At 52.3% G+C, this 15317-nt stretch overlaps 1 protein-coding gene across 1 annotated transcript in view; it reads right to left on the reverse strand.

The window, feature by feature from the left end:
• The window catches only part of LOC105484900 (laminin subunit beta 3), a 41499-nt gene that overhangs the window by 8417 nt on the left and 17765 nt on the right, over positions 1-15317 (reverse strand). The window contains exons 7-19 of the mRNA XM_011746989.3: positions 13418-13609; positions 12011-12074; positions 11524-11717; positions 9571-9691; positions 8620-8808; positions 6907-7062; positions 6262-6458; positions 5747-5858; positions 4529-4907; positions 2160-2320; positions 1826-2046; positions 1339-1536; positions 894-1038 (exon numbers count right to left, since the gene is read on the reverse strand). Of these exons, the coding sequence (XP_011745291.2) occupies positions 894-1038; positions 1339-1536; positions 1826-2046; positions 2160-2320; positions 4529-4907; positions 5747-5858; positions 6262-6458; positions 6907-7062; positions 8620-8808; positions 9571-9691; positions 11524-11717; positions 12011-12074; positions 13418-13609 (2329 nt within the window). The remainder of the gene's footprint in view (positions 1-893; positions 1039-1338; positions 1537-1825; positions 2047-2159; positions 2321-4528; positions 4908-5746; positions 5859-6261; positions 6459-6906; positions 7063-8619; positions 8809-9570; positions 9692-11523; positions 11718-12010; positions 12075-13417; positions 13610-15317) is intronic.

Here is a 15317-nt window from a genome sequence, read left to right on the forward strand (position 1 = left end):
TTATAGAAGCAAAAGATGAGGCAAAGAGAGAAGCAGCCTGCCCAATGTCACATGAGTCTCCCGGGTCCTGTTTAGGAATCTTTCCATTGTACAGCCCTTCCTCACTCCCCAGGGCAGTGAGGAAGGGCATCTGGTTCATTTATTCATGCCACCTATGTCAGATGCCTTTCTGTGTCTGGCCTTATGTTAGGTGCTGGTGACACAGTGGTCAAAAAGACAGACAACCATCCTTACCCTCCTGGAGTCCCCATTCTAGTGGAGTGACAATCCATTTGTCGACAACTGAATGACGGTGAGTAGTGCGAGGAAGGTAAGACACCGAAGGGGAATGGGAGATGACAGGGGACAACCAGATCAGATGGTCAGGAAACACCTCTCTGGGGAGACGACCCAGAGGACAAGAAACAGCCCTGGAAAGAGGATTCCAGGCACAAAAAGAGCAAATAAACATTCCTGAAGCAGGCAAGAGCCTGATATGTTCAAGGACAGCCAGTGAACAAAGCAGAGAAGAGCCCAAGGTCACTCCCAAGAGATGGACAGAGGCCAGGCTCTGTAGCCATGATAGAAGTTGAGAGCTCATTCCAAGAACAAGGTGAAGCCACTGAAGGATTTTAAGCAGGAGTGAGATGTGATCTGACTTATACATTTTAAAAGAGATATTTCAGTTATTGTGTTGAGAATGAGAATGGGTCACGAGGGAGTGGAGTGGGTGGGAAGGGCAGATGGGAGAACGACAAGGTCACGGCCATGGTGCCAAGGAGAGGTGGAGGCCTGGAGCAGGATGTTGCAGGCCTGGGAGGAGGGAGGGAGGGCTGGCTGATGCACTGAACATGGGAATGAGGGACAGGCAGGACTGGAACAGCAGCCAAGGTGGGAGTGGAGACCAGGCTCACCTGTTAGGAAATCCCGGACCTGCTGGATGAGGAGCCGCGTGCGTCTGACATCTTCCTCCATCTGGGAGCGGCTGGTGCTCACCTGGGTCTCCAGGCGCTGGGCATTGGATTGAATCTGCGAGGCTGATTCCTCGGCTGCCCTAATCTGTTGACACACACTCTAAGTCAGAAGGGATAAGGCCCCAAGTGAAATCTCTCAGCAGTCCCAGAATTCTGTGGATCATCATCTATGCCAAGACCTACCTAGGAAGCATTTGTAACCAGTGCAGTTTCTATGTGGATGTCCAGTAAAAGAGAAAAAAACTATCTTGCACTTGCTGTGGCACCTTAAGCAGGTCACTAAAATCTCTGGGCTTTAGTGTAAAATGGGAACTCTGACTTGCCCGGGGGATCTATTCTGTTTGCCTCCTCCTACCTGTGCCCATCCCACCTTGGCCACACTTACCATCTGCCTGGTCTGCTGGAGCTGGGCATTGAAGCCCCGCAGCTGCTCAGCCACCTGCCCTGCCGTCCAGAAGGCCCCACCAGCCCTGGGAAGGACACCCCTGCAGTGGGAGCCACAGGCTGTGCCATTGTCATGGGGACACAGCTCACCAGGGCATGATCCTGGGGTGCAAGCCATCTGCCTGGAGCTGCCACAGAGCTGTAGAGAGATGGGGCTGTCAAAGAGGCTACCCAAAGCCCCTCAATAACCAATCCCACCTCACACCTGGGAAACCAACAGCCAGACATCTCCATGACAACCAAGCACAAGAAACTGGTTTCCTTGGCAACTACTGAGCTCACAGTGAGCGCCACAATGGTCGGGATGGCTGGGGGAGTGGGGTTCTCACAGCGGCAGGTCTGCCCTAATGGGAAACAGGTGGCAGCAGTTGGTGTGTGACAAGCTGGGGTGTGGGCTCCAGGAAGTGGGACTCCATGCCCCAAGTCACCTTGTTGAAGGTGGGTGTCAGGTCAGGCAACGAAGACATCTCCAGCCTCAAGGCCACAAGCTGGGGGCTGCCGGTGCCTCCTCCTCCTCCCACCTGCTGCGCCAGCCTCTCTGCCTCTCTCCGGCTGTCCCTGAGCTGGTCCAAAAGGTGTGAGCTGTCGGAGACCTGCTGAGCAGCCTGGGCTGACTGCTCGTAGGCTGTGGTTAGCATCCGGAAGGCTCCTGTGGCAAGAAGCATGGGGAATGGAGATGAAGGAGGAGCAGGAGGGAGGGGGGCGGCATGCCCACCACAGCAGTGCCCATGCCCGGGGTTATCTGGGTGGCCCTCTCCTCACCTGAAGGATCAGCACTGCTTAGTTTTTCAAACTGCTCCCTCTTCCTCTGATACATAGTGAGGAGACCATTGAAGCTTCTGTCCAGACTCTCCAGGTCTCTCAGAAGGGACAACGTCTCTTCCTCTAGGGGCAGATCCGGCTGCAGGCCCTGGAGAGTTCGCCTGAGAAGGGAGAGGAGCTTACACTAAAATATAGGAGGGAGTTGTGCCTCCCCAGAGCAGCCATTCCCTTAGAGCAACTGCTACTGAGTCAGAACAAACAGAGGCCTTGGGCAAAGGCACCAGAACAGAGAATCCACAGGCTAAGGGGGTTCCGCTGGACAGAGGCTGAGCGGCCAGTACAACGTTTCTCTGTCCATGCATGGGCAGAGCCACAAAACTCTCTTCCCTTGATTTCCATGACCCAACATTCCCAATTCTCCTCCCCCTCTTCCAGCTCCTGGCTTCCATGAGGAGCACTGCCCTGATGCCCTCCTCCTTCGCTCTCTACAGACTGGCTTCAGCCACTACCTTTACAGCTGCAGCTCTGAAATCTCTTCCACAGTCCACACATCCCACTCAGTTCCAGATCCCACCACTGCTGCCAGCTGGTCATCCCCTCTGAAGGAGGCTCGGGGTCCACCTCCCAGGCCCTTGGCCACTGAGCTCTTGGAGAGTCCTCTCTCCCTGTGCCCTTTGCAGCTCCGCCAACCCAACTACCAGCTCCCTCCTCCAAGCCTCACATTCTCCACCTCTAGGCTTTGATCAGGCACAGAACGCCCTTCCATGGAATGCCCCTCCATGCCTGTGTTTCCAACCTACTGAACCTGGTGGACTGACTGCCCGAATCTGAGACTTAGTTCAGAAGGCACCTCTGTGAAGCCTGCCATGATACGTTATAACATGTGTCACATTATAGTTTACCATTTACACATCATTCTCCCCAGTGCAAGCTTCTCGAGGGCAAAGACTATGTCATATTAATTTCAATATCCCCGATGCCTTGTGCAATGCTTGGTTCATAATAGATGCTCTAAAATTATGTAAAGAGAAAGAAAGAGAGAAAGAGAGGAAGGAAGGAAGGAAGGAAGGAAGGAAGGAAGGAAGGAAGGAAGGAAGGAAGGAAGGAAGGAAAGGGGGGAGGGAGGGAGGGAGGCGGGGAGGGAGAGAGGGAGGGGGGAGGGAGGATGGGAGGGGAGGGGAGGGGAGGGAGGAAAGAAAAAAGGAAGGAAGGAAAAAAGGAAGGAAGAAAGGAAGGAAGGAAGGGAGGAAGGAAGGAAGGGAGGAAGGAAGGGAGGGAGGGGGAGGGAGGGGGGAGGAGAGGGGAGGGGAGGGAGGGAAGAAAAAAGGAAGGAAGGAAAAAAGGAAGGAAGGAAGGAAGGGAGGGAGGGAGGGAGGGGGAAGGGAGGGGAGGGGAGGGAGGGAGGGAGGGAGAGAAGGAAGGAAAGAAAAAAGGAAGGAAGGAAGGGAGAGAGGGAGGGAGGGGGAGGGGAGGGGAGGGACGGGGAGGGGAGGGGAGGAGACGGGGGAGGGGAGGGGAGGGATGGGAAGGGGAGGGGAGGAGACAGAGGGAAGGGAGGGAAGGAAGGAAGGGAGGGAAGGAAGGAAGGGAGGGAGGGAAAGAAGGAAGGAAAAAAGGAAAGAAGGAAGGAAAAAAGGAAGGAAGGAAGGGAGGAAGGAAGGAAGGAAGGGAAAAAGGAAGGAAGGAAGGAAAGGAGGAAGGAAGGAAGGGAGGAAGGAAGGAAGGTTCCCAATATTTGCTTGACTTCCTCTGCTGGAGCCCCCAGCCAGAGGCTCTAGCACATCGTGAGTCACGAAGCCTCCATTTTCATTCTTCTTAGGCTGCCTTTTCCCTCCCCGCCACTCACACACCTGGATGGCTCTGTGCACCATCAGAAAGCCAGTGCTCAGGGAATGCCAACTAACTATAGAAGCTTCCAGAACTGAATCTCACTAAGAAGGCACCTCTGCTGGTGGGATGGGGGTGTGGGCGGGACCACTTCCATTCCAAAGCCACACGCGGGTTATTTTTGGAGCCCCTGCCTCTCGGATGCCCTCTGCCAGGGTGACTAATCCAGAGCTGACTCCCTCCCACAGGCAGCACTGGGCACTTAAAAGAACGCTGGGCTTGGGCTCCTGGGCTGTGTTCTGAGTCCCAGCTCTGCCCTTCGGGGGCCATGTGGCTCTGTCACATCACCTATCTGTGCCTGTTTTCTCATCTGCAAAACCACACCAACCTCACAGGACTGTTGTAATGGTTGAAAGAGAGAGCACTGTGAAAATGCCTTTAAACTGTAATGCGCTGTACAAATGTAAGGAAGGACCAGTGTGCCCTGTACAGGAACCCCGGAGCATAATTCTTCCAAATGCTTGGCAGGGAAAGGGAATTACCTGAGGGAGAGGATGGCACTGGCCACCTGAGCCACCTCCTGCTCTGTGACTGCGGCGCTGCTAAGAACTGCTCGGATCTGCTCAATCTTACTCTTTGCATCTAGGATCCAGGAGGCCAGGCCATGGTCCTCTAGCCCTGGCCCTGACCACAGGCTGGCGGTGGCATTGCGGAGGCTACCAAGGCGCAGGGCCTGCTCCCGGAGGTCCGCATCATAGGTCTGGAAGCAAGGGTGGCAGGCCACACACACCGGGTAGCGGTTGCAGTAGCCTCGCTGGCACTGGTCACAGCGGGGCCCAGTCAAGCCAGCGCGGCAGAGGCAGCGGCCCGATGCCTTGTCGCAGCCTGGGCCCTCTGTTCCCCGGAAATCACAGTCACAGGCTAGGGCCAAGAAAAATGACAGTCAGAGACAGGGGTCAGGGAGACAGAAGCAGCTGTCAGGGAGAGCTCTGAAGAGCAGGTCTGACCTGAAGCTCTTTCTACATGACTTAGAACAACAGAAGTCACAGCTAGAATAAAAACCATGGTAACAGCTGCAGTGAAAGCAAATGCTTACTTAGCACCTACCATGTGCCAGGCACCATTTAAAGTCACACACACACATTAACTCATTTGATCTTCACACCACTCTCAGGATTAGCACTCTTGTTTCCCCACTTTTTCTAGATGTCCCTCTCTGAGGGACAGAGAGGTTAAGTACAGCACGCCTCTTTCTCAAAGGAGGAAACCGAGTCTAAAGAGGGGAAGCAGCTCCCTCAAAGTCACTCAGTGAGGCAGGGGCAGAGCTGGGACCAGAATCTTGTCTGCACACTCCAAGGCCTGTGCTCCTATGGTGACATCAAACTGACTCCCTGGGAAATGACACCCTTCGGCCCTCAGGACTCACTTTCCTCCATCTATGAAGAATGAAGAGACAGTCTACCATCCTTGCTGCTGCCTTGGAGATGGCTTCTGGGAAATGCTCTCTCTCAGGGAAGTGGGGAGCAAAGCAACTGGCATGTCACCGGGACTCAGGGACAGCAGGGCATAGGCCTGCCTCAGGGTCTTAGAGGCCACACCAATGGGCCAGAGTGTATGCACTCACAGGGCTGCCCAGGCCCACACCACGTGCATCAATACGGGACGTTCTGCCCTGCTGCAGACCTACACGCCCCCACCACGTGCCCAACCGCGTGCTTGGCCCCCACAGCCTCAGCGTCCCCCAGGCCTTGAGCACGCACCTCGGCATCCTGTAGCTGCGTCTCCATAGGTCCGGTCTGGACACTGGCGGATGGCTGCAGCGCTGCACGTCAGGCCACCAAAGCCTTCCCGACAGGGGCACTGCCCTGTGAACTGTGTGGAGAGAGCGGCGTCAGTGGACCCTGCCTCATAGCCTCTGCCTTACCCTGGTGTCAGGGACCGTGTCCTAGATTCCTGGTCCACAGGTAGAATCCAGGGCTCGTGGCCACCTCCAGAGCTGCTGTGCCCACAAAGCAAGGGCTCCCACTCAAAGATGAGCCTTGAAGTCAAGGCCCAGCGTGGGCCCTTCAGAAGGTGTGCTGCATATGGTATCACTGACGGCCAAGAGCCACAGAGGGAGGGACATCTGGTGACTTCCCCAAAGGAGAATGGGGACAGAAGATGCCCGGTCTGACAGGGGAGAGGCCCAGAAAGGCAGCATGGAAGGGCAGCAGAAAGGCTGGTGCTCAGGACCCCTCTCCCACTGAGGGGCCCCCAGGCCACCCTCACTTCGTACCTGGTTGCACTGGGGGCTGAGGGAGTTGTGTGGGTCGCAGGCACACGGTTCACAGCCCTGGCCACTGGCCAGCTTCCAGTGGTAGGGAGCGCACTGGTCACACTTGGGGCCCACCACGTTGGGCAGACACAGGCAGCGCCCACTCTCCTCGTCACACGGCACGTCCCTCCGGGATCCCAGGATGTTGCAGTCACAGCCTGCAGGAGGAGAGCTGCTGAGCTCAGGCAGACGCTCCATGAAAAACTCACCCCCAGAGGACACACATCCAGGGAGGGGCCCCACCTGGAAAAAGAACTAGGCAAGGCCATTCCCTGCAGATGACATGGCTGACTCACAGTACCCCTGCACTGTCCGTTCCAGCAACCTGGCAGCTCAGCCGCCTGCCTGCCCACCCTCCGTCTGGCTCTCAGTCCCACCTTCCAACTCGGACCTCTGCTGCCACCTGCTGGAAGCCAGTAGCACAGCAGCTGGTGCTGGGTAAGAGGCCAAGAAGTCCGGACTCCTGGCAAAGGCCTGGGCACACCCCCTCTGTCTACCCTGCAGTGGGATTTCCTCTGAAGAGAGCACAGTGAGCAGGGCAAGCCATGGGTCTGGTGGCCCCATGCAGCCTGCCCCATGTCGTGCTGGGCCGCGTCCCCTACTCACGGTGGCAGCCCTGCGGGTTGGCGTAGGTGAGTCCAGTGAAGCCTGGCTTGCATAGGTCACAGCGCTCTCCCTGCACATGCTCCTTGCACACACACTGCCCGGTCACTGGGTCACAGGGAGCCCCTGGCACTGCCCCATCCGGATCACACTCGCAGGCTGAGAGACAACAGCAGTGACCGCAGTAGGAACAAAGAAAAGTAGAGTTCAGAGCAGATTCCAGGAGCCAGGCTGCCTGGTTCAAATCCTTGTTCCACCACTGGCTATCAATTTCATAGCCTTAGTCAAGTTACTTAATCCCTCCATGCCTCAATTTCCTCGTCTGTAAAATAAAAATAATGATACAGCCTTCATAGGCTTCTTGTGAGAAATAAATGAGTGAATGGCCGGGCGCAGTGGCTCATGCTTGTAATCCCAGCACTTTGGGAGGCCGAGGCGGGTGGATCACCTGAGGTCAGGAGTTCAAGACCAACCTGACCAACATGGTGAAACCCTGTCTCTACTAAAAATACAAAATTAGCCAGGCACAGGGGCGCATGCCTGTAATCCCAGCTACCAGGAGGCTGAGGCAGAAGAATCACTTGAACCTGGGAGGTGGAGGTTGCAGTGAACTGAGATTGTGCCATTGCACTCCAGCCTGGGCAACAAGAGCGAAACTCCATCTCCAAAAAAAAAAAAAAAAAAAGAGAGAGAGAGAGAGAGAAAGAAATGGGTAAACATAAAGCAAGGGGAGCATATTGGCATATGCTAAGTACTATAGAAGGCGTTTTGTTGTCATTACTTACTGAGCAACTACTCTTGCCAACCACTGAACTGGGCACTCTCACATGTTGCCTCATGGAATCTTCATGGTAATCCTGGAGATTATTATTCTCATTGTACAGAGGAGGAAACTGAGGCTCAGATATGTCAAATAACTGATTCAAGTTCTCATTAAAAGTTCACGCAAGAACCAGGGATCAAACTCAGTTCTGTCTCACTCTTCCCAGCAACAAACATCAACAGAAAGTGACTCGGCTTTCCCCAACCCCCATTCCCTGACTTCTTTCAGACCTTTTAAAATGTAAGACCCCTTCATCCAGAAAGTCTTTTCTGACTAAACCTGCCCGAATCAGATTGCTTCAGTCCAGGCCCTCTCCTATATGAAGTCGCTGGCTCTTGTGGACATATTAAGCTGCCTCTGCCTGTTGTCTCCCATTACATTCACAAACGCTCCCTGAGCATCAGTGATTTTCCAGTCAGTGTGCTAGGGCCAGAGGATGTGAGAAATAATCCTTGCCATGGAGGAGTTCTCAATGTTAGGAGAAACAGGAAATTAAATCACAAACCTCATTACAACATGGTAAAGGCGATAATATACATATGGAAAAGGTGCTTTCATCCTTCTTCTTCACAAGTGTATAGTTTATATCACCAAACAGTGTGTGTGTTCCCTGATGGCAGAAACTGTATCTTATGTTTACTTTTTTCTTTCCTATGTCCCAAATAAAGCCCATCTATTGATGGATTGTCTGCTTGATGGTCCAGAGAGGTTAAGTGACTTGCTCAGTAATACTCAGCTAAATTAAAATAATCTCCCACAAATCCTGACTCACAGTCAAGTTTTCATGCTCCATGAGGGCCTTGGTGTACCCAGAAACATGTGATCTATTGCACCCAGAGCAGATGGGGAGTAACAGACAAATGACATTCTGGGTCTCCAGAGCTTCTACTCACGGATACACGTCTCCTGAATGGAAGCTCCCGGGCGCCGGTTCCGGAAATAGTGCAGCTGACACCGCTCACAGTTCTTGCCTTCGGTGTGGTCCCGGCAATTGTCACACACACCTCCATATGCCCCCTGGCTGGCGGCAAACACAGCGGGGTCAAAGTGACATGTCTCTGAGTGCCCATTGCAGTCGCACCCTGGAAAAAGAGAGTCCCAGGGCTGACAGCTGACCCCCGCCTTTGCTGTCTACAGAGCGTGCTCCACAAAAGCTCATTGGCATCTGTAACAACTCTGCAAGATGATCAAGGCAGGGAAGTGGGGAAACTGAGCCCAAGGGAGGTTTGTATAATTTATTTAAGGTTACATGACCAATAAGAAAGCAGAGGAGAATAAGAACTGATTCTCCTGATTCCTACTGTTGGGATAAACCCAAGAACAGTGGCCATGTTGGCCCAAAGCAAGAGACCTTTGAATGCTCTATCCCCAACCCTGCAACTGCCAACATTGGTCTCCTCTTGGGTCACTGCCTGTCTCTGGGATAAGAATCTCTGCTTTCCTCATTTATGTAAACAAAGTCCCTGATTCTAGGGAGCCATTTGAATTAGGAAAAATGACAACAGAAAACCAGATATGTCCTAAACAGGGTAAAGCAACTGGAGAGGCCAGAAGAAGCAGGCTCTGGAGATACCATGAAAGTCACATGGAATCAGAAGCGTCAGCCAAGTCATGGTCCCTCCAGGTCTGGCTGAGGAGAAGGCAGGGGGTGGTGGGAGGATGTCACCCAAATACTCTCTCCATCCTCACAGAGCCAGGAGAGCTTGAATTGTAACAGTGCAATTCAGTTTAGATTTACATAAGAAAGACTGGATCCCCCTGTGTCCCAGGTGAGGTCACTGAGGCCTAGAGGGGCCAGCACTTGACCCAGACCCTACAGGGAAGGGGTGATCCAAAGCTCCTACTTTGGCATTCATGGGTGTCCCGGCCCTCTGCAGGTCTCCAGGGCCGGTTGTTGTAGAAGGGCGCACAGCGTTCACAATTTGGACCGGCAGTGTTGTGCTGGCAGACGCAGACATCGTGGACCTGGGAGGGGGACCATCAGCCATCAGGAGTAATCAACAAAGAAGGGCCCCAGGGATGGACCTGCCCTCTGTGTACCACTCAGGTCTGGCTCAGACACCAACCCTTCCAGGATGCTTCCTCTGAATGCCGCAGACTTCACCCAGCTCCTGTGAAACTGTCTGCCATTGTTCCGCACATATGAGCACACGTGTGTGTGTGCACGTGCTTGTGCCCGCACTGCTCCCCTAGTGAGGTTTTTGCAAGCTCACTCGTTGCACTTGGACACCCCCGTGACACCCAATCAGAGGCAGCGCTTGGAAGGTGCTCAGAAACCCTTGGCAAACTGTGGGATCCAGAAGCTGGTGGGGCCCTCTGGAGATTTATATTCCAACAATCTATGACTACAGTTGTTTGGCTAATGGAACTGTTGTGATGTACTGTCACTAGACTCATTAAGGTATAAAAATAGAACAGCTATTGTGTGCTAATTGCCTTCCAAATTAAGCCCAACACCTTCAGCCTGGCATTCAAGGACCTGTATCATGTTAGTTGCATTCTCAGCTCCCATGCCCTGCTGACAGCACAGCAAGCTGAACTTCTAGCTGCTCCCTCTGCAAGCCCTACTTTCTCTACCTGTTGACCTTAACAATGGTTTTGCTTCTACCTAGAATTCTCTTCTCTCTGTATTCATTCGCAAAATCCTGCCAGCTAGGCTTCAGCTAGAATGGCACCTCTCTCATAAGGCTTCCCTGGTCCCTCTAATTCCATAGATCTCAACCCTGGCTGCGCCTCAGTGTCACCTGGGGAGCATTTATTAAAATGCCAAGGTCCAGACCCAATTCAGTCTGAATCTCAAGGAGGAGGCCCAGGCAGTGGCACCTTTTAAAAGTGGTGATTCCACTGCACAGCCAGATTTGAGGACCACCAGGGCTAGGTGGCTCCCTCCCTCCCTGTCATCTCATAGCATATTGTATTCCCTCTGTGTCACTCAGCCTTGGGTTCTAGGAGTATGTCTCATGGGCCCTGACAGATGACACACTCCCTGAACTGGGCTCCCTCTGCACACCTCTGCAGCCTGGGGCAGAAGTTGGCCCAGAAGTGGAAGAAGAATGCCAGCTGAGGCTTGTGCCACCTCTATTTCCCTCCCAGGCCATCTTACATGATTTCCTCCTGTCCCCCTATCACTAGGACAGCTGTCACACTCCCATGTTGGGTCTCTCTGCTTCTTTGCTCAAGGTTCTCTCTTCTATACCTGTGGTTCTCAAGTTTGGTTTCACAGCAAAATTCCCTGGGAGGGGAGGGCTTGTTAAACTGGAACTTCTCAACCCCCATCCCTGCTGAAGCCAATCCGCCTGGTCTAGGGTAGACTTAGCATCTGTACTAAACATTGGTCTCTCACCCTGCCCCCATATCTCACCACTAGATGAGACTTTAAAATCCCTAAACCAGTGGCTGTCAGACCTGGCAGTACCTTCGAGTCACCTGGGAGCTTTAAAAACCAATCATAAAATTAGAATATCGTAGGGTAGAGGGCTGGGCAACATTTTTAGCTCCCAGTGAAGTTATAATACATAACAAGGGTTGAGAATCATTGCCTTAAACTTCCTCCCAATTTCCACACTTATGTAAATGAAATGAAAATCATCTCAAATTAGGAAGCAGGTCTAAAGAAGTACTAAACGATTCTGATTTTTGGAACGAAAACCACTTAGATTTTTTGTTGTTGCTGCTGAAGTATTAAGTACCCAAGTTTTAGATTTAGTGCCCTTCCTGCTTTATGGGAGCCCCAAGAATGTCCGTAGTCTGCCCTGGTCCTGCCCCCTTCCTCTCCCCTTCCCACCCTAGGCTGTCACCTGCACGGTGGTGGAGGGGCCAGCAGAGGCCCCAGGCTTGGGGGCGCAGCGGTCAGCATGGCCGTGACAGAAGCAGCTCCCCTGCAGACGGAGCTGGGACACGGCATAGTAGGCGCTGGGAGGGTGGTAGCCCCTTTGGGGCACAGGGGCCAGCCTGGTGAAGTTGACTCTCAAGTTTGTGATCTCCCCCAGCTCTGAGAGGACCAAACAGCAAGGAGGGAGGGGTTGGAGAATGGAAAATAAAGAAAGGAAGTTAGAGGCACATAGAGTCTCCTTCATATGTGATACCATGGGCCTTCCTCTCCAGACCTCAACCATCCCACAGCATCCCACAGACAATGTCCCTATGGGGCAAACAGGGCAAGTATTAAATCCCCAACCACGTTGACAAAAACATGAAAAACCAGGAAATTCCCATGACCTGGGTTCCAACTCTGTTTCCTTTCCCACTCATAGTTCCATGGACAAGAGGAGGGGCCACACTGACCTTGAATTTTTTTACTTTGAGTTGCTGGAATCCCAGATGCTAAATCCATAAGGTTAAGTTGGACCTACAGAGAGAAGGGAAAGAGAAGCACTTAAGAAGAGACAAATAGTGTGCCTCAAGCTCAGAAGAAACCTTCCTTTCCATTATATGCCTCACATTTGAAGTCCTTGTTACCTGGAACCTGAGACACACCATGGTTATGAGGCTTGTCAGCTGCTTTGGGGGAACAAGATGATCACTGGGCCATAAATGTGTGTGTGTATGTGTGTGTGTGTATGTACACCCTGCCCCCCAGTTGAAAATATAAGTATCCTAAGAATTTCCTGAGTTCCCTGGGTCAAAAAGTATGGTAAGATGTATCACCTATATATGAGGGTTTAGGAGATACTAATTTTCTCATGACTCAGGATGAGTGAGAAATCTAAAATCCAAGGATGCATGAATGTGGGTGACCACAGCACTCTGGACAATCCCAATTTCAACTATGCTTTTGATTTACTTTTTTTAAAAAAACGATTCATCATCTACATATCCCAGGAAGAGTTTACACATCCGCCCTCCACAAGTTAGGAAACAGTCCTGCGTTCTGATCTGCTGTGTGAAGAATGTGGTTAACATAGATTTGGGTAAGGGTATAACCAAGGAGGAACTGCTAAACCCAAAGGAAGAGATGCATGGTCCGCAGAGAGGGCCCCACTCTGAGCGTTGGTCCACATGAGAGCAGCTCTGAGGGCTCACTTGTGTCTCGGCCAGGGAAAGGAGAAGAGAAACTATAGCCTCCTCTGCCAGGGGATGGGGAAAAGCAGTTATGAAAGAATTTGATCATGTCAGGAGGACTTAGGGAGAAACATTCTGAATGTTTTTTCAGGCAGGTTCTTACTTCTAGCTCAGGGTTTAAGCTCAGGAGAATTCGGGCTCTGGGTTATACCAGAATTCCCTCCAAGGGCTAAGACTGGGTTAGATGGAGGGATTAAACTGAAAATGTTTATTTTTGTGTTAAACCCTACCAAGGTGAAATGAAATTTGTGTAATTTGCTCTTGCATCTAACTAGCCATCCCAAAATCCTCACACCAAAGTAGGGTCGATTTCATCTTCCCACTAGAGGGATGAGACAATGAGTCACGGGGGAGGGGGCTGTGGAAGAGGGCAGGGGTGAGTAAGAGAGCAGGGGTGAGTAATGCGGTGGCCCCAAGGTCTTTCTGAAATATCCCTCCTCAGAAAGAGGATAAGCAGCAAATGTTCTGAGGGTGGCCACAGGGGTCATTACTGGGGGGAATTCAAGAAAGTCAGCAAGGGGAGCTGGCAAGGATGTTTCCATTCCTTCTCAAGAGTCCATGTGGCTGTGTGAACAGTGGGACATCAGGGACTTCTCCCCAGGCCTAGTTTTCAGGATTCCCTCTACCTACCTTCCCCCCATTTAGGCGCACATTAGGCCTCTGGGGCAGGGACTGGCACCGAACATCCTGCCAGCTCTGAGGCCGGCCCTGGCGGACCCGAGGGAAGGTGGAGGTGCAGTCAGCAGCCAGGTACTGGTACACTCGCCAGGTCTTACCGAAGTCTGAGGAGCGCTCAATCAGCATGCCGGCGGGCATGGGCCCCTGCGGAGACAGGGGCAGTGTGCAGAGGGGAGGCGCTGGGGCTGTGCCCCATGGAGACACAAGCAGAGAGACAGGCTCCTCCAGTGAACTGTGAAGAAAGGGAGCCCAGCGGGAGCAAGTGGGCTCAGGAGCGTCCAGGTCCAAACCTCCTGGCATACCACAGGCCACAGAAGTTTCTCCCCAGGATCTGCCTTCCAGAAGGAGTGATCCCTAGCTCAGCTTACCAGGCTTCCAGGCTTCCAGGCTAGACATTCCCCTGCTCCTACACTTCCCACAGCTCACCATTGTCTCTCTCTCTCTCTCTCTCTCTCTCTCTCTCTCTCTCTCTGTCTCCCCTCCTGGAACTCGTGTCCAGCCTCCTCTGTCCTGGCCCTCCAAACCACGTTCCCCACTTACCAGAGAGCTCTTCCCGGGTGATTATCTGATCTTTGAGAGCTTCAATCAGTCTGCACTGATCTCATGATATAATCTGAGCACCTTAGCATGACATATTGAGTCCCTGCTCCTTCCTACAAAATGATTTCATCCATTTTGGGTGGCTTTAAATGTGGTCTTTATGCTGACAGCTCCAAGCTTGAACAACTTCCTGGAACTGCAGGTCTATAAACTCAGCTTCCAAAGCAAACACTGAACCAGGCCCAGGCCTGTCTCTCCAGCTTCAGGGTTCCCTCCTGCCTGATCTCCCTAGTAAGCTTCATCTGATTTCCCCTTTCCCCACGTTCACTCTTACTCAGTCATTTCTTTTTTTCTTTTTTTTTTTTTTTTTTGAGACAGAGTCTCACTCCATCACTCAGGCTGGAGTGCAGTGGTGTGATCTCGGCTCACTGCAACCTCCACCTCCAAGGTTCCAGCGATTCTCATGTCTCAGCCTCCTGAGTAGCTGGAATTACAGGTGTACACCTCCATGCTCTGCTAATTTTTGTATTTTTAGTAGAGACAGGGTTTCGCCATGTTGGCCAGGCTGGTCTCAAACTCCTGACCTCAAGTGATCCACCTGCCTCGGCCTCCCAAAGTGCTGAGATTACAGGTGTCAGCCACCGGGCCGAGCTAATCTTCATATTTTTAGCAGAGACAGGGTTTTGCCATGTTGGCCAGGCTGGTCATCTTCTTAAAACATAAAATGGGCCTTGTCAATCCTCTGCTAAAAATCCTCCAATACTATTCTGGAACGAAATCTGAACTTCTGACCATGAGTGAATAGGCCCCAGGCTCCCTGGGCCCTGCCTCCTCTCAGGCCACCTCCTCTCTTCAAGCCCTAAACCAAGCTCAGTCCCTCCTCAGAGCCTTTGTCCAGTCTTCCTACTTGGGATGCTCCTCCCGCTGGTAGGTTCCCTCTCATCTTTTGTTCTCAGCTTAAACGTCATTTCCTGGTACAGATCTTTTGATACCTGACTGAAGTGTGTTCTCCTGCTCATGGCTGGCCCACCCCACCCTGCCCCATTATTTTCTATTTCAGCATCTTGTTTCCTTCAGAAACGTCACCACGATTTCCAATTATTTACTTGTTGGTTTCTTGCTTTTTATTCTTTTCCCATGAGACCAGGATTTCTCAACCATTCTCACTGTTATAGTATTGAGTTGGGGAAATCTTAGTCCTAGGAGCTGTCCTGTGCACTGCAGCCTGGTGAACAGCATCCTTGACTTTACCCACCAGATATCATTACATACCCATAGTTATGACAACCAAAAGTGTCTCCAGAAATTGTCA

The sequence above is a fragment of the Macaca nemestrina genome, chromosome 1 (assembly GCF_043159975.1).
Source record: "Macaca nemestrina isolate mMacNem1 chromosome 1, mMacNem.hap1, whole genome shotgun sequence".
In the NCBI taxonomy this organism is placed as follows: domain Eukaryota; kingdom Metazoa; phylum Chordata; class Mammalia; order Primates; family Cercopithecidae; genus Macaca; species Macaca nemestrina.